This window comes from Saccopteryx bilineata, chromosome 3 (genome assembly GCF_036850765.1).
Source record: "Saccopteryx bilineata isolate mSacBil1 chromosome 3, mSacBil1_pri_phased_curated, whole genome shotgun sequence".
In the NCBI taxonomy this organism is placed as follows: domain Eukaryota; kingdom Metazoa; phylum Chordata; class Mammalia; order Chiroptera; family Emballonuridae; genus Saccopteryx; species Saccopteryx bilineata.
In genome coordinates, this window is record NC_089492.1 from 303,526,536 (window position 1) to 303,553,771 (window position 27,236).

Here is a 27,236-nt window from a genome sequence, read left to right on the forward strand (position 1 = left end):
TTGTGGGATTTTTTTCCTCTTTTTTGCAGTTGAATTCTAGTTTCAAGGCTTTATGATCAGAAAATATGTTTGGTACAACTTCGATTTTTCTGAATTTGCTGATGTTGTTTTTGTGGCCCAACATATGGTCAATTCTTGAGAATGATCCATGTACACTGGAGAAAAATGTATACTCAGTCACTTTGGGATGAAATGTCCTGTAGATGTCTATCATATCCAGGTGCTCTAGTGTTTTGTTTAAGGCCACTATATCTTTGTTGATTCTCTGTTTGGATGACCGATCTAGAGCCGTCAGCGGTGTATTGAGGTCTCCAAGTATGATTGTATTTTTGTCAGTTTTTGTTTTAAGATCAATAAGTAGCTGTCTTATATATTTTGGTGCTCCTTGGTTTGGTGCATATATATTAAGAATTGTTATGTCTTCTTGATTCAGTGTCCCCTTAGCCATTATGAAATGGCCATTTTTGTCTCTAAGTACTTTTCCTGTCTTGTAGTCAGCATTATCCGATATGAGTATTGCTACACCTGCTTTTTTTTGGATGTTATTTGCTTGGAGTATTGTTTTCCAGCCTTTCACTTTGAATTTGTTTTTATCCTTGTTACTTAGATGAGTTTCCTGTAGGCAGCATACTGTTGGATTTTCTTTTTTAATCCATTCTGCTACTCTGTGCCTTTTTATTGGTGAGTTTAATCCATTTACATTTAGTGTAATTATTGATACTTGTGAGTTCCCTATTGCCATTTTATATCTTGCTTTCTGTTAGTTTTGTGTCTTGTTTGATCCTTCTCTTTCGTTTTTCTATCTTTTGTTTTTATTTGGTTGTATTCCATACATCTTTCCTCTGTTGCTATCTTTTTTATCTCATGTGCTTCTGTGGTGGTTTTTTCAATGGTGGTTACCTTTGAGTAATGAAAAGGGTCCCTACCCTGTTCATTGTAGCGAACTATTTTGTGAGTACTTTTGCACTCCATCGTCCTTTGCTACTGTTAATCTCCGTCTTCTCCCCCTCTTTCTTTTTGTTGTTGTGTTGAAGATCTTGTTGAGTTTTGGGGGAGATTTATCGGTATCGCTTCCTACTCCGCCATTACTCTGACGTCATCCTCCAGCTTTTTTCATATTCACTTCTCATCACAGTTAAATCTTTCCTCAGTTCCCATCATTGAACCTATTTCTGTTCCGTGAAATGGACTCATATACTCTCGTCTCCCTCATTGTTGTCTAATGTGCACTTCCTTCCTGTGCATTCCACTCACTGTCATGGCAACCAGCCTCCAACTTCCCATTTTCTGTGAGAGTGAGTATCACCATCCCTACATCCTTTCTGAGCTTTAGAATTCAAGATTAGACATTTTAAATAGACATTTTAAATTTCATATGTCCTAGCATCATCTATGATGTTTACTACATTCTGAGCTCTTTTTTGTTTTGTTTTACTTATGTTTTTTATGTAGCTGTCTTACATTTCTGTAATGTTTCATATAATGAACTCGAATAGACCTTGTTAATGTGCCACGTGAGTTCCAACTCAAACTAGTTCCAACTTATGTGTGCTTCATGTGCCATCTTTTCCAGGTTTCCTAAATCAGATTTTCTTCATGAGATTTTTTTGCTGCCTTTGTTTTCCTAAAGCTTCTGATTTTACATCAGAGTTAAGGGTTTTATTTATTTTAATTCACCTATGAATCAACTTAGCCCCTTAAATGAATAGCTAATTAGCTTTTACTTTATTCATTTAGTTGTGCAACCACCACTTTTGTAATAATTTTGGGACTTTTTTTTCTGTACACATTTTCATGATGCTTTTTTATATTCATACCTTTGTAGCAGCTTTCAAAATTGGAAAGAGTGAATTCTCTGAGTCTGTTCTTCTCTTTCAAGATCATTTTGAGGCCCTGGCCAGTTGACTCATAGGTAGAGCATTACCGTGGCATGTGAAGGTCCTGAGTTCCATTCTTGCTCAAGGCACACAAGAGAAGCACTTATCATCTTCTCTACCCTTCCCCTACTTCTTTCTATCTCTCTTTTTCCCTTCCACAGCCAAGGCTCCATTGGAGCATGTGGTGCCAGGTGCTGAGAATTAATCCAGGCCTCCACCTCAGGTGCTAGAATGGCTCCAGTTGCAAAGGAGCAATGCCCCAGATGGGCAGAGCATTAATCCCTATTGAGCATGCCAGGTGGATCTTAGGCACATGCAGGAGTCTTTCTCTCTCTGCCTCCTCAATTCTCACTTCAGAAAAGTACAAAGAAGAAATGTAGAGATCATTTGGACAGCTGGATTTTTCTTCAATTTCAATATAAATTTTAAAAAATAAGCTTGTCAATTTCTTCAAAACTAACCAGCTAGTGTTTTGACAGTGATTACATCTATCTCATTTAATAGTAATTTTTTCTGTAGCATACTCTTTGTACTAATCCAGGATTATGGGTGTTCTTTTTTTTAATTGGTCTTTGATTACTTCCAAGATCAGTTTTTTAGTTGTAGAATAAAACATTTTAGTCTTTATTTTTGTATGTGTGTGACAGAGACAGAGAGAAGGCTAGAGCAACAGATAAAAACATACAGGCAGAAAGGGAGAGAGATGAGATGCATCAACTCTTTGTGCAGCTCCTTAGTCTCCTTAGTTGTTTATTGATTGCTTTCTCGAATGTGCCTGGACTTGGAGGCTGCAGCAGAGCAAGTGACCCCTTGCTATGGACATACACCATGGGCTCAAACCAGCTTCCGTGGTGTCATGTCTATGATCCCATTCTCAAGCCAGTGACCTCACTGGAAATGTCGGCGTATTGAACATAGGTCCTCAGTGTTCCTTTTCAACACTCTATTTTCTCACCTCTGCCTTGTCAGGCTAGCCTTTTCTAAATCGTACCCCTGTGTGATTTTCTTCTTTATTACGCAGAAATTGCAGTTTTCTTAATTGAATTTATTGCTGGAACTTTAAAATAATACTACTTTCCCACCAATTTCTGATAACACTAAGTGCCCAATAATTGGTCCCAAGTTTCCTGTCAAATGAAATGGCAGCTTCTCCTGCACTGACCTTCGTGATGTACTGTTATCTTGATTAGACAGTTTGTCCTCTTCTGAAAGACTCTTCAATATGTTCCATAACTGTGATTTCCGCCTGCATGATGTGATTGCTTTATGTTTTGGGGGGCTTTTTGTTTTACAGAGACAGAGTCAGAGAGCGGAATAGATAGGGACAGACAGACAGGAACAGAGAGACATGAGAATTATCAATCATCAGTTTTTCATTGCAACACATCAGTTGTTTATTGATTGCTTTCTCATATGTGCCTTGACTGCGAGCCTTCACTAGACCAAGTAACTACTTGCTCGAGCCAGCGACCTTGGGTCCAAGCTGGTGAGCTTTGCTCAAACCAGATGAGTCCGCTCAAGCTGGTGACCTCGGGGTCTTAAACCTGGGTCTTCTGCATCCCAATCCAACTCTCTATGCACTGTGCCACTGCCTGGTCAGGCTGCTTTATGTTTCTGAAACTTGAGTTTTGACCAGGCAGTTATCCAGTGATAAGAACGTCGAAGTCAACATGGAGGACCTAGGTTTTAGAATCTAATTTTGCCAGCTTGAGCTGGCAAATTTAGAATCTAATTTTGTTCATCTTGTTTGAGCAAAGCTCATCAGCTTAGAACCAAGATTACTGACTTGAGCAAGGGGTCTCTCGACTTGCTGTAGACCCCCCGTCAGTGCATATATGAGAAAGCAATCACTGAGAAACTAAGGTGTTGCAACAAAGAATAGATGCATTGAATCTCTCTGTCTTACTGTCTATTTGTCCCTATTGATCCTTTTTTCTGATTCTGTCTCTTTCAGAAAAAAACTCAAAAAAATTTGATTTTGAATCTGACCTGTGTTGTCCCACTGGATAAAGCGCCCACCGGGAACAGTAACATTGCCAGCTGGTAAACCGCAGGGTTGACTGGTCAAGGCACATATGCAAGTTGATGCTTCCTGCTCCTCAATCTTCTCTGTCTCTCCCTCTTTTCTAAAATGCATAAAGTATAAAAATAAAATATAAACCTGCGTTTAGAGACTGACCTGTCATGGTTCAATGGGTAGAGAAGTGGTATACAATGCAGAGGTTTCCAGTTTGAAGCCCTAGGGTTGCAGGATTAAAGGACAAGTGTCAAAGAATAAAAAACTAAAGTGAAGCAACTATTTGTCGATACTTTTTGCGCCACACCAGCTCTCATCTCTCTATGTACTATCAATAAATAAAATCTTTTTTTATCTCAATTTAATGAGAGGAGGGGAAGCAGAGACAGACTCCCACATGCACCCCAAATGGTGATCCATGTGGCAAGCCCACTAGGGAGTGATGCTCTCCACACCTGTGACCTTTGCTCTGTTGTCATCAGAGCCACTTTTTAGTCCCCGAGGTGAAGGTCATGGAGTCATCCTGAGTGCCACAGGCCAACTTGCTCTAATCAAGCCATGGCTGTAGCAAAGAAGGGAAAGAGAGAGAACAAAGTGAGAGGAGGAGGTGGATGGATGGAGAAGCAGGTGGGCACTTCTTCTGTATACCCTGATCTGCAATGAAACCCAGGACATTCACACACCTGGCTGATGCTGTAACACTGAGCCAACCAGCCAGTGTTATTTTTACATTATTATTATTATTGTTATTATATTATATCTTCCCATACTAGCAATTGTAAACCTAATTTTGTCCCGCCCATATTTTCTGATAACCTCCTGTGTTTAGGTTTCCATTGTATCTTTTTTACTATTTTTCATACAGTGATTGCCTTTACTTCCTTGCTTCAGGTTTCTACCTCTTGGTAGTTACTTAACTGGGTGTCCTACAAATGAATTCAGTTCTGATACAATGTACTTAGAACTAATGTCAGAACCTACGAGTTAAGAATTTAATTCCACAAGACGTTGTCATCACTTTTTATGTCAATTTCTGTGTCCACATTATAACCTGTGCTTCTGACCAGTTGGATAAGTTGGAGGTTCTAAAATAGCCTTCCTTGAATTCAGTTAATTTCCAGAGCAATGCTAATAGTTACTCATTCATTTTAAAAGAGGTAGATAAATAAGTATATAAATCAAGGTCTGAAGTATCCCTGAATACAGGCCTTTCTCTCTCCATGGAACTGAGATGAACCATACATTAGACACAAGGATGTATTCATTAACCTAAAAGCTGATCAGATATGAAAATGATTTTCATAAACCTTATTGCTCTAGGCCATCTATTCTGTCCTAGAAGACAGTTGGTGGGGCTAAAGGTAAACCTTCCACACTTGGGTCTTTCTGGTAAATAGCTGCATCCTGTGGCCATGTAGAAACTTGTGCTTAGTCTTCTCGGTAGCATACACCCAACCTTTTTTGAAATGTTGTTTTATGGAGAATAAAAGATAATCTCGCTTCTGAAATTACAAGGGTTATACAAACTCAGTGTCCGGAACAAATTCACCTTGTCTTCACTAAGCCCAATACAAAGACCAGTGTCCCAACATTCCGTGTCCTGCAATCATGTGTGTTCTCATCAGACTAGCATATTCTGTATTTTGTTTGCATCCAGGTTAGTTCTGTATTTAGCCTTGGAATCCATATGGATGCCAATAATTGGTCTATGTGATTTTTTAGGATTCCATGACTGGTTGTAGAATTTGTGAAAGAATGAAGTAGCCACATGAAGGCATTTCTATTCCCTAGTACCATCTCGAGGATATGTTAAAATCCTGTAGTAAGACCCTTCAGTAGCATAATCTCAGCAGTTATCCAAAGGAATTGTTTTGGCCCTGACTGGTGACACAGTGGATAGTGTTGTCACAGCATATGCATGCTCCAGATTGGATTCCTGGTCAGAGCACACATGAGAAGTAACCATCTGCTTCTCTTCCCCATCCTCTACTACTTCTCTCTTCTCTCTTTCCCTTTCACAGGCAGTGTCTCAGTTTGTTCCAGCATGGCCCTAAGAGTTCAGGATGCCTTTGTCAGTGTGCGTTTTCCTGAGATACTAAAAATAGCTCATTATTTTGGCATCGGATTCACATGTGGTTGCCATGTGGATCCATGTCAGAGCACATGTGGAGTATGCCTCATCATTTTTCCATGTCTTACCCTAAAGAAAATACCAGAAAAAAATAAAAATGAAACGGATTTTTAAAACATGCTTTTATCACACAGGAAACTTAGAAGTTTACAGGCTGTGTCTAGAATGTGGATGACTCTAAGTTAATTTCCTTTATTTTACAACCCGTGTGGTATCATAGAGTACTTTACAAAAGTTATAACAAATTTTAATTTCGAACTAAGATTATGAAAGATTATAGGATAATTTACTGTTCTCTTTCCTAGAATTCAAGAAAGTCAATGTGCCTTTGCAAAGTCCTTTCAAAAATCCACCCATTGCAAAGAGTGGAGAAGAATATTATGAACATCATATGTTTGCAAATATTGTTAATCAAAGGGAAAGCCAGTCTATATTGAGGCAACAGTGTGATATGTTGGAGATATATGGAAAACCTTTAAAATCAAAATTAAGGTTTGAAAACCAAACAGGAAGTTTCAACGTAAAGAACTCTGTTTTCTTCAATGGTGATGGGACATCCATTCCATGTCATAACCATGAACTAATTTATACTAAAATTAGGTTGCATCCCAGTACCAAATTAATTGAAAATATGTCCCAGGTCACTCAGCAACAGAGAAATGACAACCAAGAGGAAGCCCTCGCGTGCACTGAATGTGGGATAACTATTGTTGAGATTGCTCAGCTCACTAATTATCAGAGAGTTCTTAGTGGACGTAAATCTTATAAATGCACTCTGTCTCAGAATGCCTTCTCCAGAAAATCCAGTGAGAAAGTTCATACAGGACTGAATCAGAGTGAATGCAATATACATAATAAAACCTTCAATAAATCACAGCTGAATATACATAGGAAAACTCATGCAGGGAAGAAACTACACATGTATTGAATGTAGGAAAGGTTACATTTACAAGTATCAGCTCAACAATCATCAGCGAACTCATACAGGAGAGAAGCCATATTTATGCCGTGAATGTGGAAAAGCCTTTAGAGTTAAGAGTCAACTGATTATACATCAAAGGACTCATACCGGAGAGAAGCCATATGTATGCAGTGTGTGTGGAAAAGGCTTTCCAGAGAAGAGGAAACTGACTGTATATCAAAGGACACATACTGGACAGAAGCCATATGTATGCAGTGTTTGTGGAAAAGGCTTTAGAGTTAAGAATCAACTGACTATACCACAGAGGACCCATACAGGAGAGAATCCTTTTGTATGCAATGAGTGTGGGAAAGACTTTCCAGAGAAGAGGAATCTGATTATACATCAAAGGACTCATACCGGAGAGAAGCCATATGTATGCAGTGAGTGTGGAAAATGTTTTCCAGAAAAGAGAAATCTGATTATACATCAGAGGACTCATACTGGAGAGAAGCCTTATGTATGCAGTGAATGTGGGAAAGGCTTTACAGTGAAGAGTCATCTGATTATACATCAAAGGACTCATACTGGAGAGAAGCCATATGTATGCAGTGAGTGTGGAAAAGGCTTTCCAGGTAAGAGTCAACTGATTATACATCAAAGGAATCATACAGGAGAGAAGCCGTATATATGCAATGAATGTGGGAAAGGATTTACAATGAAGATTCATCTAACGATACATCAAAGGACTCATTCAGGGGAGAAGCCTTTTTTATGTAGGTAATGTGGAAAATGCTTTACAGTGAAAGGTAAACTGATTATGCATCAAAGGACTCATACTGGAGAGAAGCCTTTTGTATGCAGTGAATGTGGAAAAGGGTTTAGAGTTAAGAGTCAACTGATTATACATCAAAGGACTCATACCGGAGAGAAGCCATATGTATGCAGTGTGTGTGGAAAAGGCTTTGCAGATAAGAGGAAACTTATTGAACATCAAAGGACTCATACCCAAGAGAAGCCATATGTATGCAGTGAGTGTGGAAAAGGCTTTCGAGATAAGAGTCAACTGATTATACATCAAAGGACCCATACAGGAGAGAAGCCTTTTGTATGCAATGAATGTGGGAAAGGCTTTCCAGTGAAGAGTAAACTGATTATACATCAAAGGACTCATACCGGAGAGAAGCCATATGTATGCACTGAGTGTGGAAAAGGCTTTACCATTAAGAGTCAACTAGTTATACATCAAAGGAATCATACAGGAGAGAAGCCATATATATGTAATGAATGTGGGAAAAGCTTTACAGTGAAGTTTCAACTGACTATACATCAAAGGACTCATACCGGAGAGAAGCCTTTTGTATGCAGTGAATGTGGAAAATGCTTTAGAGTTAAGAATAAACTGATTATACATCAAAGGACTCATACTGGAGAAAAGCCATATCTATGCAGTGAGTGTGGAAAAGACTTTTCAGAAAAGAGGAGTCTGTACATCAAAAAACTCATACTAGAGAGAAACTATGTATGCAATGAATGTGGGAAAGACTACAGTGAAGTGTCAACTGACTATACATCAAAGGATTCATACCGCAGAAAAGCCTTTTGTATGCAATGAATGTGGAAAAGGCTTTACAGTAAAGAGTAAACTGATTATGCATCAAAGACCTCATAACAGAGACAAGCCTTTTGTATGCAGTGAATATGGAAAAGGGTTTACAGTGAAGAGTCAACTGATTTTACATCAAAGGACTCAGGAGAAAAACTTATGTATGTGCTGAATGTGGGAAAAGCTTTTCAGTGAAGGCAAATTTACTGTACAACAAATTCTTCATTCGGGAGAGAAGCGCTACACATGCAGTGAATGTGGGAAAGACTTCCGAGTGAAGCGCAAACTGATTGTACATCAAAGGACTCATACAGAATAGAATTTCTATATATGCAATTATGTGGGAAAGTTTTTTCAAGAAGAGTGCTCTCACTGTATATGAGCAAGTTTATTCCTTATTAAAACCATTATTCTGCAGTGAAAGTGGAAAAGATTTTCCTATATAGACTCCTATATACATACACGTATCCAAATTCATGCAGAGGAGCTCTACAGATGCGGTGATTATGATGAAGCCTGTTTTTTAAAAGATTTTATTTAGTGATTTGAACGAGATAGTGATCAGCCGTGCTTGAGTGGAGTCAGAAACAATTTCTAGCATTTTCTTCTCCTTTGTGCCAGTATTAGCCATACTAGGACTTTCAAACCAGCATCCTCATTCTCATTAATCCTTCCCGAGTTTCTCATGCTTGTCTGTGCTTCTGTTTTCTGTGTATCCATAAATACCGGTAGGTACTGGGGCTTCAAACTGTACATATGAACTTTTATGGAATCAGTAGGAAGTGTTCCTTAGGTTGTTGGTGCAGTTTATCTGGTCTCAGACTAGTTACTGTCTTAACACCAGGTACTTGTAACCAAAACCACAAGAGGAATTTCTACAGTTCTTTTTTTCCACCAAAAACATCCTCATGCTTTTCATTCATGGTAACATTCTTTTTCCAACCCTAACCCTTGGCTTCACAACTCTATTTTTATGTCAAGTAATTGATATAGAGTATTAGAAAAATGAAGTCCTTTAACAGGTATCATTTTGAGATTATCAGTATGACCTAGTTAGATACTCTAAAAACTTCATAGGGCTCTCTGTCCCCTGTTCCTGGCACAGAGCTCCTGACATCTTATCAATTCCTAAGTGAAAACAGAACCAACAACATCTTTTGTTATATTGAGGTGACTGATTTGAAATTTAAGCTCCATCAGACACATCCAGGGGGGCAGGTGTCTGGAAATAGCATAAATAAATTATGCCTACTTGAGAAAGCCACCCGAAAATAAAATGCCTATACGAGGGATTTTATAGAGCTTCTAGGTGGGTGAACACACCCCAGTGCTGGAAGTGTTTACTCCCAAACCACATTGGGAGACAAGCTCCTGTGCTTGGGACCCTCCAGACCTTGAGCTGTGTATCACTTCATCTTGATGTTCATCCTAATTTGTATGATACCCTTTAATAAAGTAGAAACATTAGTGGTTTTATTTTTATTTTGTGATGTGTGCCACTCCAGGAAATCAATTGAACCAGAGGAGGTATTGTGGAAACCTCCATTTGAAGCCAGGTCAGAAGTTGTAGGTGACCTGGAGATCTACTTGATTTGTTTCGCTTCTGAAGTAACTTGGAAGCAGTGTGTACCACTAAGCCATTGCCTGTGGGATTTGATACTATTGTCTAATGATTAAGGTAAATTTTATGGCACAGAAGAGATGTTAAAATTTTTTAATGTGGGGCATTCCTTCGCTCAATGAATCAAACATGTTGGGTGACCAAGAGTATTGTGAGTTTGGCAGTAATGAGATAGTAGAGAAACCAAGGAAGAGGACTGCACTACATGTGTTTTAATAGTGGACCTCAATTTATTTCATACTAACATTCAGCCTAAAGGTCTTTGGATTCTGTGTGTGTGTGTGTGTGTGTGTGTGTGTGTGTGTGTGTGTGTGTGTGTGTGTTAGAGACAGAGTTGGAGTTGGAGAGAGGGAAAGACAGGAGGGAGAGATGAGAAATATCAATTGTTGCATTTCTTAGTTATCCAGTGATTGATTTCTCATGTGCCTTCCCTGGGATTTGGGTGCTACAGCAGACTAAGTGACCCCTTGCTTGAGCCGGCGACCTTGGACTCAAGCTGGAAAACCTTGCTCAAACTGATGATCCCACACTTAAGCTGGCGACCACGGGTTCTCAATGCTCTGTCCACTGTGCCATCGCCTAGTCAGGTGGTCTTTAGATTTTTTTGTTACATACAGACATCATCAGACCTTATGGAACCTGGATTCACCCTTGCTGCTCCTGTGTAACATCTGTATTGTCAACTATTGTTCTTAACTAAAGTGATCGACAAAATGCATCCCCTGCATTCCAGCCTGTAATAATTTAAGAAGTTCCTCTGTGCTTGTGACTACCCCTTGGGAAGAAAAGGCATTTGGAGCCTCAAAGACATTTGTTTTATTTCACCTGACAGTTACAGCAAGTGTTACGGTAACACCCATCAAGAATTTTTTAATACATTCTATGACATCATAGAATTTGTTTAAGGCCAGAACTTGGAATTCCAGAAAAGAGCGTGAGACATGGCTACGCCGTTCTAGCAACAGGCAAGGAAGAATTTGGAGACAGAACACCGGATTGGAAGTAGTTTTATACTAGTGTTCAGTTTCTGGGTGCTGCCATTGGAGGCTTCAGAGCCTTGAGGTCTTCTGAGTAGAATTCTTTGTGATCCTCAGTGAAGGGCCTGTGAGTTTGGTGAAGTAGAATTACATACAAATTGTCATTTGTGGATTTATGTGGATTCAGTCTCTGAAGATCTAGGCACCAGTGTGTGCTTTTTGATTAAGCCATACTTTGCAGAGATTAACAACTGGACATTTGAAGGTCAAGGCTTAAGGTCTCCATGTCAATTATGTTTAGGCTTGAAGGAAAACTGCCATGTGTGTAACATGAACCCTCTAAGTTAGCAATGAATCTAAACCTAATTTCATTTAATCTTCAAGGAGTGTCAATGTACAAGAGTTTGGTAAAGTTCATATTGAATTTGAAGACACTGGAGTACAAGGTATGTTTGTGTTTCAGAACTTTTAAATTTTTTTTATATATTTTTACTGTGTAGATACAGAGGAAGGCAGTAGAAGCAGGAAGCATCAACTCCTATATGCACCTTGACTTGGCAAGCCATGGGTTTCCAAAGTGTAACCTCAGGTTTTCTTGTCAATGCTTTATACACTGAGACACCATAGATCTTTGGAGTCTGAAAGTTTTAGTTTCCTTAGCCCTGGAATAGTGGATGTTTTATAACTCATGTTTTGGATATTGGAAACATTTTAGTTTTTTAAGTTCAAGTTTCCTATTAAAATTTTGACTCTTAGGGCATTTGAAGTCTTGCTCCTTGTCATATGTTCTCACTTGGTTTAAATCAACTCTTCCAAAAAGTTGAGTCTTCTACATCCATGTGACTTGATGTCATCACAAACCTGAGTAATTCACCATGATCAAGTGTTTCTAGAAATAAAAAAAATTTTTTTAATGCTTTTGGAAAGTTTTCTCTTTGAATTTTTTTTTTTTTTTTGTATTTTTCTGAAGCTGGAAACGGGAGAGACAGTCAGACAGACTCCCGCATGCGCCCGACCAGGATCCACCCGGCACGCCCATCAGGGGTGACGCTCTGCTCACCAGGGGGTGATGCTCTGCCCCTCCGGGGCATCGCTCTGCCGCTGCCAGAGCCACTCTAGCACCTGGGGCAGAGGCCAAGAAGCCATCCACAGTGCCCGGGCCATCTTTGCTCCAATGTAGCCTTGGCTGCGGGAGGGGAAGAGAGAGACAGAGAGGAAGGAGGGGGAGGGTGGAGAAGCAAATGGGCGCTTCTCCTATGTGCCCTGGCTGGGAATCGAACCCGGGTCCCCCGCATGCCAGGCCGACGCTCTACCGCTGAGCCAACCGGCCAGGGCTGACTTTTTTTTTGAGAGGAGGGATCATAGACATTTCCACGTGCACCACAACCAGAATTCACTGTTGTAATAGTGAAGAGGATAGTTTTCTTAATTTTTCTTTCAGACCGATCATTGTTAGTATACAAAAGTGCCTCTGATTTCTGAGTATTAATTTTATATCTTGGCACATTGCTGAATTCATTTATCAGGTCTAGTAGTTTTTTTTACTACGATTTTAGAATTTTCTGTGTACAGTATATCATCAACAAATAATGATAGTTTTACTTTTTTTTCCAATTTGGATGCCTTATTTCTTCTTGTCTGGTTGCTTTGGCTAAGACTTCCAGAACTATGATGAATAAGAGCGGTGAAAGGGGCAACCCTACCGTGTTCTGATTTTAAGGGGATTGCTTTTTAATTTTGCACATTGAGTATGGTGTTGACTGTGAGTCTGTCATAGATGGCCTTTATCATGTTGAGGTATGTACTCTATATTCCCACTTTACTGAGAGTTTTGATCATAAATAGGTGCTGGATTTTATCAAATGCTTATTCTGCTTCTATTGATATTATCATGTGGTTTTTCTCTTTCCTTTTTTTTATGGGATGAATGACATTGATTGATTTGCAAATATTGTACTACCCTTGCCGCCACAGAATAAATCACACTTGATCATGATGTATATATTTTTTCATATATTGTTTAATCCGGTTTACTAATATTTTGTTGAGGATTTTAGCATCTAAATTCATCAGAGATATAGGTCTATAGTTTTCTTTCTTTGTGTTGACTTTGCCTGCCTGGTTTTTGAAAAAGAATTATACTTGCCTCATAAAAGCAGCTTGTAAGTTTTTGCTCCTCTTGAATTTTTTGAAATAGCTTGAGAAGGATAGGAGTTACTTCTTCTTTAAATGGTAGGATTTGCCTGAGAAGCCATCTGGCCCATGGTTTTTGTTTGTTGGGAATTTTTTGATAACTGTTTTGATGTCATTTGTTGTAATTGAGCTATTGAGGTTTTCTGATTCTTCCAGATTTATTTTGGAAGATTATATGTTTCAAGGAATTTGTCCTTTTCTTCTAGGTAGTCTAATTTTTTGGCATACCATTCTACATAGTACTTTCTTAACAATCCTTTGTATTTCTGCTGTGTCAATTGTTACTTTTCCACTCTCCTTTCTAATATTATTTGATTCCTCTTTTTTTTTTTTTTTTTTTTTGATGAGTCTGGCTAAGGTTTCATTGATCTTGTTTACCTGTTCAAAGAATCAGCACTTGGTTTCAGTGATCGTCTGCATTCTTTTTTTAGACTGTATGTCATTTATTTCCACTCTAATGTTTACTATTTCCTTTCTGCTACTTACTCTGGGCTTTACTTGCTGTGTTTTTTCTAGTTCTTTTAGTTGCAGGGTTAAGATGTTTATTTGAGCTTTTTCTAGCTTCTAATGGTATGCCTATAATTCCATGAACTTTCCTGTAAGGACTGCTTTTGCTGTGTCGCACAGATTTTATGTTGTATGCTCATTTTCATTTATTTCAAGGATATTTTTATGTCTTTCCTGATCTCATTGTTGAACCATTTGTTATTTAATAACATGCTGTTTAGGTTCCAAGTGTTTGAGTGTTTTTCAATTTTTCAATTGTAGTTGACTTCTAGTTTTATGCCACTGTGGTCAGAGAAGATGCTTGATATGATTTTACTCTTCTTAAATTTGTTGTGACTCATTTTATGCCCTAATATTTGGTCTATTCTAGAGAATATACCATGTGCACTTGAAAAGAATGTATATTTTGCTGCTTTAGGGTGAAAGGTTCTGAAGAGATCTATTAAATCTAGTTCATCTAGTGTGAACCTTAATTCTGCTGTTTTTTTGTTTATTTTCTTTCTTCAGGATCTATCCAGTGATGTTAGTGGGGTTATTGAGATTTCCTACTATTATAGTATTGCTGTTGATATCACCCTTTATGTCCATCAAAGTCTGCTTTATATATTTAGGTACTGCTATCATAGGTGCATATGTATTTATAATGGATACCTCTTTCTTTTGGAAGGATTGCTCCCTTTATTATTATGTAGTGATCTTCTTTATCCCTTACTATATTCTTTAAATCTATTTTGTCACATATAAATATTGCTACCCTAGTATTTTATTTAATTTTTAAATTTTATTTTATTCATTTTAGAGGGGAGAGAGAAAGAGAGAGAGAGAGAGAGAAAGAAAGGGGGAGTAGCAGGAAGCATCAACTACCATATGTACCTTGACCAGACAAGTGCAGGGTTTTGAACTGGAGACCTCAATGCTTCAGGTCAATACTTTATTCTCTATGCCACCTCAGGTCAGGCCCGTTTATTTTATTTTATTTTTTTTTCATTTGCATGAAATATTTTTTTGTATTCTTTTAAGTTCAGTCTATGTGTATCTTTTGTTTTGAGGTGGGTCTCTTGTAGACAGCATATGTATGGGTCTTTTTTTCTTAATTCATTCAGCCAACCTGTGTCTTTAGATTGGGGCATTTAATACATTTAAGTCTAAGGTTATTATTGATATGTAGTTATTTATTGATATTTTTTTCATTAAATCTACATTTCTCTTTTACTAGATTATTTCCCCCTGCTTTGTTCTGTCTACAGCAGGCCTGTTCACATTTCTTGCAGCACTGATTTGGTTTGATGAAATTCTTCAGATTTTTTTTGTCTGGGAACCTTTTTATTTCTCCTTCAATTATTAAACAATGGCCTTGCTGGATAAAAAAGTCATGGTTGTAGGTTCTTGTTTTGCATTCCTTTGAATATTTCTTACCATTCCCTTCTGGCATCAAGTTTTTCTGTTGAAAAGTTATATATTATCATTATAGGGGTTCTGTTGTAGTAGATTGACTCTTTTTCTCTTACAGCTTTTAGTATTTCTTTATGTTTTAGCTTTAGTATTTTAATTATGATGTATCTTGGTGTGGGTCTCTTTGGATTCTTTTTTAATGGGTTCTCTCTGCTTCTTGAACCTGTGTGACTCTTTCCTGCATCAATATACTGAAAATTTCATATATAATTTCTTTTTTTTTTTTCCTGCATTTTTCTGAAGCTGGAAACGGGGAGAGCCAGTCAGACAGACTCCCGTATGCGCCCAACCGGGATCCTCCCAGCATGCCCACCAGGGGGCGACGCCTTGCCCCTCTGGGGCGTCGCTCTGCCGTGACCAGAGCCACTCCAGCACCTTGGGCAGAGGCCAAGGAGCCACCCCCAGCGCCCAGGCCATCCCCGCTCCAATGGAGCCTCGGCTGCGGGAGGGGAAGAGAGAGACAGAGAGGAAGGAGGGGGGGTGGAGAAGCAAATGGGCGCCTCTCCTATGTGCCCTGGCCGGGAATCAAACCCGGGTCCTTCACACGCCAGGCCGACGCTCCACCGCTGAGCCAACCGGCCAGGGCCTCAGCTATAATTTGTTTTGTCAGGTTCTCTATTTCCGGGTCTTTCTCTTCTCCTTCAGGAACCCCTATTGTTTCTCCTCATGTTGTCACAGAGCTCTGTTACAATTTCCTCAGACTTTTTGATCCTCTTTTATTTTTGCTGTTCTGCTTTTGTGGTTTAACTTATCTTGTTTCTCTAAGTCACTGCTTTGATCCTCTGCTTCATCCAGCCTGCTTTTAATTTATTCTAGTGTAGTCTTTATTTCTGATAAATTGTCATTTTTGTCTGTTTATGATTTTTATGTACTTTTTGATGCTTACAGTTTATTTAGGTGTTCGTTAAGTCCATCCATTGTTGGTTTAGGATACTTAAGCATCCTAACAATCATTATTTTATACCTTGCATTTAGTAATTTGACTACTTTTGATTCATCCATATCTTTTTCTGGGGATTTGTCTTGTTGATTCATATGACTGAAATTTCTCTGTCTTCCCATTTTTTCTGTGTGTGGCTTGCAGGCTTGTTCCAGTTGTTGTCTCCTTACCTAGTACAGCCACTCTGAAGTCTTGATTTTTTTGTTTCAGTTTAATTTACTTAGCAGTTGACTTGTTTTCTGATTTCAGCAGAGGGCTCTTTTGAAACTATCCAGGAGTGCAATGGGTGTGACCTCTGAGAATCTGCTCTCCAGGGCATAACACAACCTCAGCTTCAGTAGATTGAGGTGTATCTCAGATCTCCCTCGAGATCTGAGTTACTGCTCCTCCACCCCACTTCCTGTTTTCGGCTTTGTCTTTTGCACTGATTTGTACTGGAGAGCTTTTTGGAGGTGGATCATTCAGAATCAATTTAGGCTTGTGCTGTGTGAAGGAATCAACTTCTCCCTCAGCTATGGTCACCTCTGCACTGAATGAGTCAGCTTCTCATGTCATCCCAGGCATTCCACTGCCCGTCACCATCTGTCTCACTCTCCTCACTTTCCTTGTGTAAGATTAGCAAATTCTCTCATCCCTCCTTGCCTCTGGTTCCCCAGGCAAGTGGCTGTGAGTGATATTTTCTGCTCTGTTTTTTTTAAGGCAGCCCTGCCGCTTCTTAAAACAAAACTTTGCTTTTCTTTCCTCTCAATGCTTTTTGTCTGTCTCCTCCAGCCCCTGTTTTTCTAGACTGGGTCTCCAGTTCTGAGACTTTGGGGTTCTGTCTCTCAGGGTCTTTCTCTTTAATGACAGCCCTTCTGGACTCTCACGCTCCCTTTGCTTCTGGAAGCAGGGGAGCCCCCACCATGCCCCGACACTCCCTACCAGGATCAATGTAGATTGTTTTTTGCTCCTTTGTGTTTGAGACCTGTTCTTTTAGTCCAAAGTTGATTTTTCACAGTGATTGTTCTTAAATTAATTTATAATCGTTTGGTGTTTTGAGCTGGGAGTCTGTGTGTCTGCGTACTTCAGTGCCATTTTGAAATCCCCAGGATTCTTTGATAAAAGGAAGAACCAATGAAAGAAGAAATTGAGGAAAGTACTTCTGCCCATGGATCTTGTTTCCAATGCAGATATTTTGGACATTTTGCTAGAAGCTGCCTTGTTCCCCCCAAATATCATCCTCAGCCTCCTTTTCAAGCTCATAAGTCTCCAAATCTTTGCCCTCACTGTAGAGAGGGAAACATTGGTTAAATGAGTGTAAACCTGAATATAATGCCAAAGGACAGGTGATTCAGAGAGGCCCCAGTGACATTAGCAGCGGCGACTGGGTCTAGCCTTAATGGGTGGCAGCTGCAGATGAGTGTCAGGTGATTTGGGGAGGTGGACAAGGAAACTTTTTCTGCCCACATCAAGTAAGTTTGATGCTTGGCTAGAGGTAAGGTTGAGGGATCTTGGCATTGTCGTTTTGGGCTGCCAATTGTAGCAGCTAGTATAATTTGATAATGAATAGAAGACTTAGCTATTAGGAAAGTTGCAGCCTTTTCTTGTTATTTTCTAATATTCTTTGATGTTTTAGCTACACTATCATTTTGTTCCCTATTTTTTGCCTGGAAATTGGGGTGGGAGACACCTGTTTGGATGAAGCTAATCAAATTTTCATGTGGCCGCTTCAAGATTTTTCTCAAGATAATATTTTTTAGTCTCATCTTTCTGTCTCTCTCAAAAAATGGCCTAACTAAAATCAAGCAGCCATCTTTCTAATATGGTTGTACTCTGAAATCCCAGGTTTGTCTCTAATTTATCTGATTTGTCTTACTCTTCTTTGTTTCTAGTCTTTGTCTAAAATGTAATTTTTTAAGACCTAAATTAAGTTCTTGCATGCAAAAATCAGAAATGCTATCTCTAATATTTAAAAAAAAACAGAATCAAGTGTGGATCCTAAGACTTCCTAATTTGCCCAAACTGCTGCAAGCTGCTCCAAGGTGCAAACTGCTGCAAATCATCAAGGAGGGTAAATTTGATTAACGAAAGTGTAAAATTTTTTTTTGCAATGGGAAGATAATGAAAGTCATACTGGATTTTTCCAGCCTTAATGTACTCTCTAGATTGCCTGTTAATTAACAGGGTAGAAATGTTTTTGAAAAGTGTGAGATTCTTACTTGGAAAATCATTTACTATATTTTGTTAAAATTAACATAAAGCCTGACCAGGCGGTGGCGCAGTGGATAGAGCGTCGGACTGGGATGCGGAAGTACCCAGGTTCGAGACTCCGAGGTCGCGCGCGGGCTCATCTGGCTTGAGCAAAGAGCTCGCCAGCTTGGACCCAAGGTCGCTGGCTCCAGCAAGAGGTTACTCGGTCTGCTGAAGGCCCACGGTCAAGGCACATGTGAGAAAGCAATCAATGAACAAACTAAGAAGTCGCAATGTGCAACGAGAAACTGATGATTGATGCTTCTCATCTCTCTCTGTTCCTGTCTGTCTGTCCCTGTCTATCTCTGCCTCTGTAAAAAAAAAAAAAAAAAAAATTAACATAAAGACAGGTATTTCCTTATAATCCTCAGGATCAAGGTATTATAAAGTGTACCCAGGAAGTGCTTAAAGTTTAATTGTAAAAAATATGAAAGGGAGAGCATGTTCTGAAACTTTTTCATATTTACTTTATCATGCTTTTTATTTTAAAACAATTTTTGAATGTTGTTGTACTGGGCCATTCAGCAACCGAGAGACTCTGGAATCCTACAAGATATTCCAAACCTGTTTCTCCTGCAAATTCCAACCCTCCTTCATTTGATTCAGCTAATAACTCTGTCCTGTCTTTTTCCCATCATATCTGGGTGTATAAAGAAAGTTTATATAAGTGGAGTACTGCCCTCAAATCCCATAGCAAGATCTTCTGAGCATGAAGGTATATAATGACCAAGAGGAACAGAAAAAGGAAGACAGAGCCCAATGAGATCAGGCAAAATACCAGCTCTTGGCATACACCCTTAAAGGCTCCAATGCCCTTAAGGTACCTCATAAGCATCCATCAGGACTTTGCTGAAATAGTGAAAAGGACGGTCATTGGGTTAGCAGGCATCCCCAAACTTCGGCCCACGGGCCGCATGTGGGCCCCTGAGGCCATTTATCCGGCCCCCACCATACTTTTGGAAGAGGCACCTTTTTCATTGGTGGTCAGTGAGAGGAGCACTGTATGTGGCAGCCCTCCAATGGTCTGAGGGACAGTGAACTGGCTCCCTGTGTAAAAAGTTTGGGGACCCCTGGTTAAAGCCTGCTTGGCTCTTTGGCCTCCACCAGGGCCATACACTTGCTGTGGGAAAAAGGAACACTGGAAGGTAGGCTGCCCCCTCCAAGGAAGGGTTCAGTCTCTTCCAGCCCTATTCCCTCCACCTGTGACCTAAACTTGCCCAGCCTGCTGGGACTTCCCAGTGAAGACTAAAGGTGCTCAGGGCCGACAACCCCATCTCACATCACCGTGGACGAGCCTAGGTTAATTTTCCAAGTAGCAAATAAGCGATCTCATTTCATATACACACGAGGGCCACTTACTCTGCCTTGCCTGAATATTCAGGTTTTGCCCATCCCTCAAAGATCTTTGTTGTGGGTGTTGATGGTATTTTTCTTTCCATTTGCCATGGATCCACTGCCTTGTTTAATACATAGTGTCTTCTCCTGCCTCAATGCCCCATGACTATTTGCCAATGGGACATTCTTTTAATTTAGATCCTTTCTCTCTCTCTTTCCTTTTTGTCCACTTCTGTTACAAATTTACCTCTGCCCCCCCCCCCAGCATAGTGTATTTCAAGATTCTCCTTGCCACCACATGACTGGAAAGTTTCAGGGAAAGGCTCGTTGGGTTCATCTCTCCATGTTAAAAGAAAACAGAAGCCACGTCTTCATACATGCTGCAGATGGTCCTTCCAGTCTACCTGAATTATTGCCAGCTTGATGCAGTGGTCAGTGGGACTTTGATTCTAGCTGTAGAGTGTGGAATGTGACAACAGTTCCAGTGCATTGCAGACTTTTCTGAATGTGTGTGACTTCTGCTCCTCGGGACAGTTCTCAGACTGAAGTGGGGTTGGGTTATATTTATAAATACTGTGGAGCAGTGATGGTGTCAACATGGACTTGGTAAAATTACATTAACATGTTAAGGACATATAAAACTGCAAAGATTTTCTTTTAGATCCTGCTGTATTACCTAAGGCTTTGCTTGATAATCTAATAAGCGTTATTCACTTCCTTGTATTAAGACACTTGTTTTGTTATCTATTAGTAATACCTATTTTAATTTTGTTGTTTATTTTATATATTTTTAGTCTTTCTCTGAATCGGAACATGGAAATCAGATGAGTATAAATTGCAGCACATGAATCAAAGTTTAATAAAAATGTAAAGGTGAATATATCTGGAACCAAAAAATCAATAGCATTTTGCAATTAGATTTTGAGGGAACAGAGGTGCTGGAAAGTGGCTTCTCCCCAACTCCCCACCTCACTTGTAAAAGGCTAAGCCTTTTCCCACATCTCCATGTTAGCTGTGATGCTTGTCTTCCCTCCCCCCATATTCTCCAGAAAAGACTGGAAGGAAATTTTCTCTTTTTGTAAAGTTAGGATGTTAACTATTGGTGGGGGTTTTTGCACTTGGTGGAATTCTTGGGTTACATTGGAAACTATAAACGGAAATGTCATTGATTTCTAATGGCCCTCTTTGCCCTGTAAATAAAGGAAAATGCGGTTTCTGGGGGTGACCATGTTTTTCTTCTAGGGTGGTGTTTCTGCCAGCAGTATTTGCAGAGCATTGCCAAACCCATGTTTTAATTCTTTAAGTCTATTTTCTTTAATTCTGCATCGTTCTCGCTCAAGACCTGAATATACTTTTTGCGCGGGTCTGCAACAATTCATTTGGCACCTTCCATCTAGGGCTGATGCTCAAGTTTCGAGAGCTGTTTTTAGCTCCTGAGGCTGATATACACAGACCAACCAAGCTACCTCAGCACTAGGGCTGACGTAAGAATGAACTGATCCATGGGCTCTATTGAGCCGCGTGCTGCAAAAGAGAGAGCAGGGTCAGAGGACAGGGCAGAGAGAAAAATAGTCACTTTTCGTAGCCCTGACCAGGAATCAAACCTGGGATGTCCCTACACCTGGTCAGTGCTCTACTGAGCCAACCATTGAGGGCCTGCTTTGATTTTTTTTTTTCAGGTTTTTGAACATAAGTAAATACAAGCATTTTTCTAAATTCTACTCATTAGTGAGACCAGTTCATTAAAATAATTTCTTTTCCTGACCTGTGGTGCCACAGTAGATAAAGCAATGATCTGGGATAGTAAGGTCGCTGGTTCAAACCCTAGGCTTACCTGGTGAAGGCACATATGTGTGTTGATGCTTCCTGATTATCCCACCTTTTCTCTCTCTCTCTCTCTCTGCCCTTCTATAAATAAACAAAATCTTTTAAAGAATAAATTTTTGACAAACTTTTATATAATTAAAATCAAGACTGTGCATTTAAGAATCTGCCATTCCTCGCCAGTTACCTCAGTGGTAGACTGTCAGCCTAGTGTGTAGATCTCGCAGGTTCAATTTCCTTCAGGACACAGTAGTAAAGTCTATCTGATTATCTCTCCATTCTCTCGGTTGCTTCTCTCTCTCTCTCTCTCTCTCTCTCTCTCTCTCTCTAACTTTCTCCTGATTTTACAGCCATGGCTGCAAATTGGATTGAGTTGACCTTCGGTGCAGAGGATGGCTCTATGGCATCTACCTAAGGTGCTAAGAAGAGCTCGGAGCTGAGCAAGAGAGTAGTGCCCAAGATGGGCAGAACTTTCCCCCATAGTGGCTTTCTGGGTATTTTGTGGTCAGGGTGCATGCAGGAAACTGTCTCTTCCTCTCTCTCCTCTTAGTAAATAGAACAAAAAAAATGAGCCTATCTTCCAAACTGATGTAGTCTTTGCATCGTCAATGTCAAATAAAAATTTTTTTGTCCTTATCAATAGCATTTTATATATGTATATATATAATATTTTAGAAATTCTACAAGCTGTGTACGTTTATCAATCACTTCACTGTGCTAAATAGTAATTTTTTGGTGACAATGTTGACCACTTTTGATATAATCACTTGCCATCTGATTATCTTTGAAAGTGTCTGTTCAAGATCGTTTTATGTTTTTAAAATTGTGAACCCTTAGAAATTTTATGATGTGGATCCTAGTCTTCCCTCTACACTTTCACAGAGATGGAGAGTCAGGAGGAATAGACAAAAACATAGAAAGGGGGATTGATGAGAAGCATCAATTCTTTCTTGCGGCATCTTAGTTCATTGATTGCTTTCTCATATGTGTCCTCACTGGCGGGCTACACCAGAGTGAGTGACCCTTTGCTCAAGCCAGAGCTAGATTGGTCTCAAGCCTGTGACCTTCATCTTCAAGCCAATGTATTTTGGCTCAAGCCAACAACCCCACACTCAAGACTGTTGAGCTGACACTCAAGCCAGCTACCTTGAGGACTTGAACCTGAGTTCTCTGCATCCCAGTCCAATTCAAGTTCCACTGCCCCACCACCTGGTCAGGCTGGATACCAATGATTTATCAGATAAAACTTGTGAGGTATGTATTGAGATTTCTTTTATGTATTAGTATTTACTTATCCATGCATGCCAGTGGTCCTAAGTGTTCTGACATAATTTGTTGGAAAAATATGCATTCACAGTCAAAGCCTTTGTTCCTTTCTCAAACAGTTGAGCATATTTGATTTGTGCAGGTCTTTTTGTGGGATCTCTATTATGTTCCATTTATTTGTATTATGCTTTCACAAATAAAGCCAATGCCAATACTACATATAAGTTTTTAAATCTTTTGATGTAAGCCCTGTAGACTGGTTGTTTTCAGTTAGAATTTGTTCTCCCTATATTAAGTATAAAAACCCGGCAAATACTATCTTTACCAAAAGATCTACGGTAAGACATTTTATATTTTCTACCCCTAGTTAGTGGTGTGTTAAGAGACTTCAATTCTGAGTGTTTGTTCTAAGAAAAATTGCCAGTGTTTAATGAGACAAACCAAAAAGATGTATTAAGATATGAGATGCAGGTGTTGATCAACTTACGACCTATGCAACTTACTACCATTCGACTTTACAACCACAGTCGCTAGCCACTACTGTTCCACGTCTGGCAGTGCAAGCATTGCCCAGCTGGGCGTACGACAGTGTGGACCAGCTTCTGGCAGCACTACCATCTCCGTGTGCACCATTTCAACTGTTATCCCAGACTCGGTACAGCAGTTTGTGTTTTGTGTCTTGGATATTTTTCATCAAACCCCTCCCAAGATGTCTAACAAGAGGAAATTGTGCAAATATTAAACCAGTTGTACTGGTAATGCAGTGTTTTACTTAAAACTGATGAATGTAAAAATAAGAAACAAAATGGTGTAGAGATGATACAAATGGCATAAAATGAACAAAGAAAATTATGATATATAACAATAATGAAGGAAAATTATGATAAAATATGACTTAAAGGTTTTTATAACATCATTTCACAGTACTGTCCATGTAGCATACTGAAACTATGACCAAATTGTGTCACGACCGGTACGTCAACACTAATGATTGTAAGTCGAGCACTTACTGTACCTCATCATTACTCCTTAAATTAATTGATGACATAAATGAGAAAATACATCAGAGAAATAGTCACAGAATAGAGAAAACAATGTCTTAAAGTAATTATATTGTGGGTTGAGTACTGCAACTTGGAAAAAGGAAAACAGTGGAAAATGTGAAATTGGAGATTTCTCAATTTGACAAATGTACCATGGTTATATAAAATGTTCACATGGTAAAAACTTGAATAAAGTAATATGCGAATTCTTTATACTAGTATTAGTGATTTTTATATCAGTATGAAAATTTACCATAATCAAATTTATTAAGAGTAGGTTTAATATATGGGAATTAAATCTCATTAAATTGTAAAAGAAAAGCCTGACAGATTGTGGCTCAGTAGATTGAGCCAAGGACCCAGGTTGAAATTCTGAGTTCTCTGGCTTGAGAGCATACTCCTCTACTGTGCGCACGCTCACCAGCTTTAGTGTGGGGTGGCCCGCTTTGCATGGAATTATGGACATGAACCCACAGTTGCTACCTTGAGCCCAAGATCGCTGGCATGTGCAAGGTTTCACTAGCTCCATTGAAGGCTCCCCCACCCATCAAGGTTTGTATAAGAAAGCAATCAATGAACAACCTAAAGCACCCAAATCTCTCCCTTCCTCTGTCCTGTTTCTTGTCAATTAAGGAAAAAGCTGGAAAGAAACAATTGTGATCTAATTTTATTTTCCTTCTCATAAAAAATTTTCCATATTATAACAGTTGTATATACTTACATGTAATTAATATTGAGTGGGTATAGAAAAATTATGGGTGAACTAGTAGGATGATAACTCAGGTTACCAAAACTATGCATTAAAATAGTGTACGGCCATGGTCACGTAATTGGAGCATTGTTCTGAATTGCAAATTGCTACCCGAAGTCAGGGCATGTATAGCAACATATTCATGTTCTTGTCACCCTCTCTCCTTTCTTCTCTCTCTAAAATACTGTAATAAAATAAACAGTATAGAAAATAGATATGCATTTATGAGGGATACACATAATGACCCTTTTGTAGCATGCCGCCTTTTTCTACCCCATTCTTATACCTTTCAAGACTTATGTCTCTTTGTCCTAAGCTCCAAGGTCCTGTGTTTTCCTCTGTAACTTGTTACTGAAGGTTATTTATTCAACAGTTCACTTTGACCTCTGTCTTTTCCTTAATAAACGTCTTAGAAAGGGGTATACTTGAAAAGCATATCAATGTTTCTTTCTAATATTAAAAGAATTTAAAAACTCCAAAAATTTATTTATGGTTCATTTATATTATAATACCCTCATTATCCAAACTCTTTAAAAAATTTTGTTCACTGATTACAAACAGTAAGTGGGGTAAGAAAGAAATACCAATTCTTGTCTGACTTATTTATGCATTTATTGGTTGATTCGCCACCTGAAATAAAACTCACAACCTTGGTGTAACAGGATGACACTCGAACAATCTGAGCTACCCAGCCTAAGCTCATTATCCAAATTCTTACATTCTTCCATGGTTTGTTAGAACCTTTCTTCTTGGAGTTAAGGGTCTTCATTTATTTTTACGCCACTAGAGATACAATTGTGCCGACATTTTTTGTTGAAAGGTGCTGCAACTTTGAGTTGATGCTTCTCCCTCTCCCTTTTTGTCTGGCAGTCCCTGTCTGTCCTTTTATTGCTCACTTAAAAAAAAGTACATATGTATTAAATTTTAATGTCCCATATATATTGATTCACCTTAAATCCTAAGTAGTTTATAATTTTGCAATGATACTTGGAGTCATTTAAAAAATAAACCATACTCTACAGCTTTACATTCATAATTTATAACATTTATTATACATTGTAATTTTGCAAGTTTCTGACGTTTAGTAAGTTTACAATTGTGACATGAAAATCCAGTTTCTAGAAAACTTCATGACCTCATACACAAAGTAATTAGATGGTTGTAGTATTTTTGTTATGTTTTATAAATTTTTTCTATATTTTAAATACAATCCTGTACCATATACTTCCGGAAATATTTTCTCCCAAATTCAGGCTCTAGGCTGCAACTATGAGTTGATGCTTCTCATCTCTATCCCTTTCTGTTTGTTCCTGTCTGTACTTTTTTATAGCTGACTGAATTAAAAAAATACAAATGTATTGAATTTTAATTTAGTAAAATTTATTATATTTTTTTATGATTCATTCTTTATTTTCTTTCCCCAGAAGTCTGTGTAAGTGGGGTTCAAAAAATTTCTCCCATTTATTTTGATGTTTTATATTTTCACCTTTTACACTTAGATCTGTGATGTATTTTGACTTACTTTTTCTTTAATGCTAGAGTTAAAGTTCGTAATTTATATTTGTGCCACTAGAGATACAAATATAACACCATCTTTGGTTGAAAAGACGTACTACTCTGGCTCCCAGGTATTCCGGAGGAAACAGATGACTGCCTGTCTTTAGTTTGAGTAGCGTTGGGGTCAAATAGCATCTAAGGGACTATAGACAGTTACTACCATGTCCCGAATGTCCTGATCTTTGCGGGTCACACTATGTAACGAATGAAGCCATTTAGTACGATTGTGGTATTAGGATCAGGGTCAGCATTTAAAGGACTCAGAGTGGTCCTCACATGAGGGTGGCTGGGCCCACTGTGGGAATAATAAGGGTGTGTGGTCAGTTTCTGAGGTGCAGACAGTGTTGTGAGGTTGCAGCTTTGGAGGCCTAGGCCCCCAGGGTGGTGATGGGCATGAGGTTCCTACCTCTGCGGTTGGGATAGAACAGAATCCATAGCTTTGCACTACCTGAGAATACGACAGTTTTCCCTACTGTTAATTAAACTTGTGTTGTTTGCACTTTGGCTTGTTATGAATAATGCTGCTGTGAAAATTTTTATACATACATTCTGGGTCAGATATATCTTTATTGGCTAGGGGATACATATAGCTTAGATATAACCTCAGAAAAGGCGGTCAAGCCCAGGGCAAGCAGTTAAATGCCCTCTGTGTTTTAGCCTTTCATACAGTGTCACCTAACTGCAGTACAGAGCCACACCTATCGGTCAGTTTTGGTTGACACTTTACCACTGCAAATGCAGAACTGATTCCCTCAAACTTAGATCTATGGTCCTCAATGTCAAAAATATATATGTATTCCTTTGCAGAAAATATTTGCAAGCACCTGACCTTGGCTTTTAATATGTAACAACGAACACTTTTTTTAAAATTTTGTTACCCACACACTTTCTTATTTGCTGACATAATCTTCATTTTATTTAATATCCATCCCCCTGACAAAGTGACTAGAATGAATTATAGAAATTAAGTCCCACTGTCTCAGTCAAATGTGGTGGCCCCAGTTCCTAT

The 27,236-nt window shown here is 39.0% G+C and overlaps 1 protein-coding gene across 1 annotated transcript in view; it reads left to right on the forward strand.

The window, feature by feature from the left end:
• LOC136330155 (zinc finger protein 432-like) overlaps window positions 1-27,236 on the forward strand; it is a 98,637-nt gene that overhangs the window by 11,635 nt on the left and 59,766 nt on the right. The window contains 2 exon segments of the mRNA XM_066266658.1: window positions 6,331-6,780; window positions 6,917-8,414. Coding sequence (XP_066122755.1) covers window positions 6,331-6,780; window positions 6,917-8,414 — 1,948 coding nt within the window.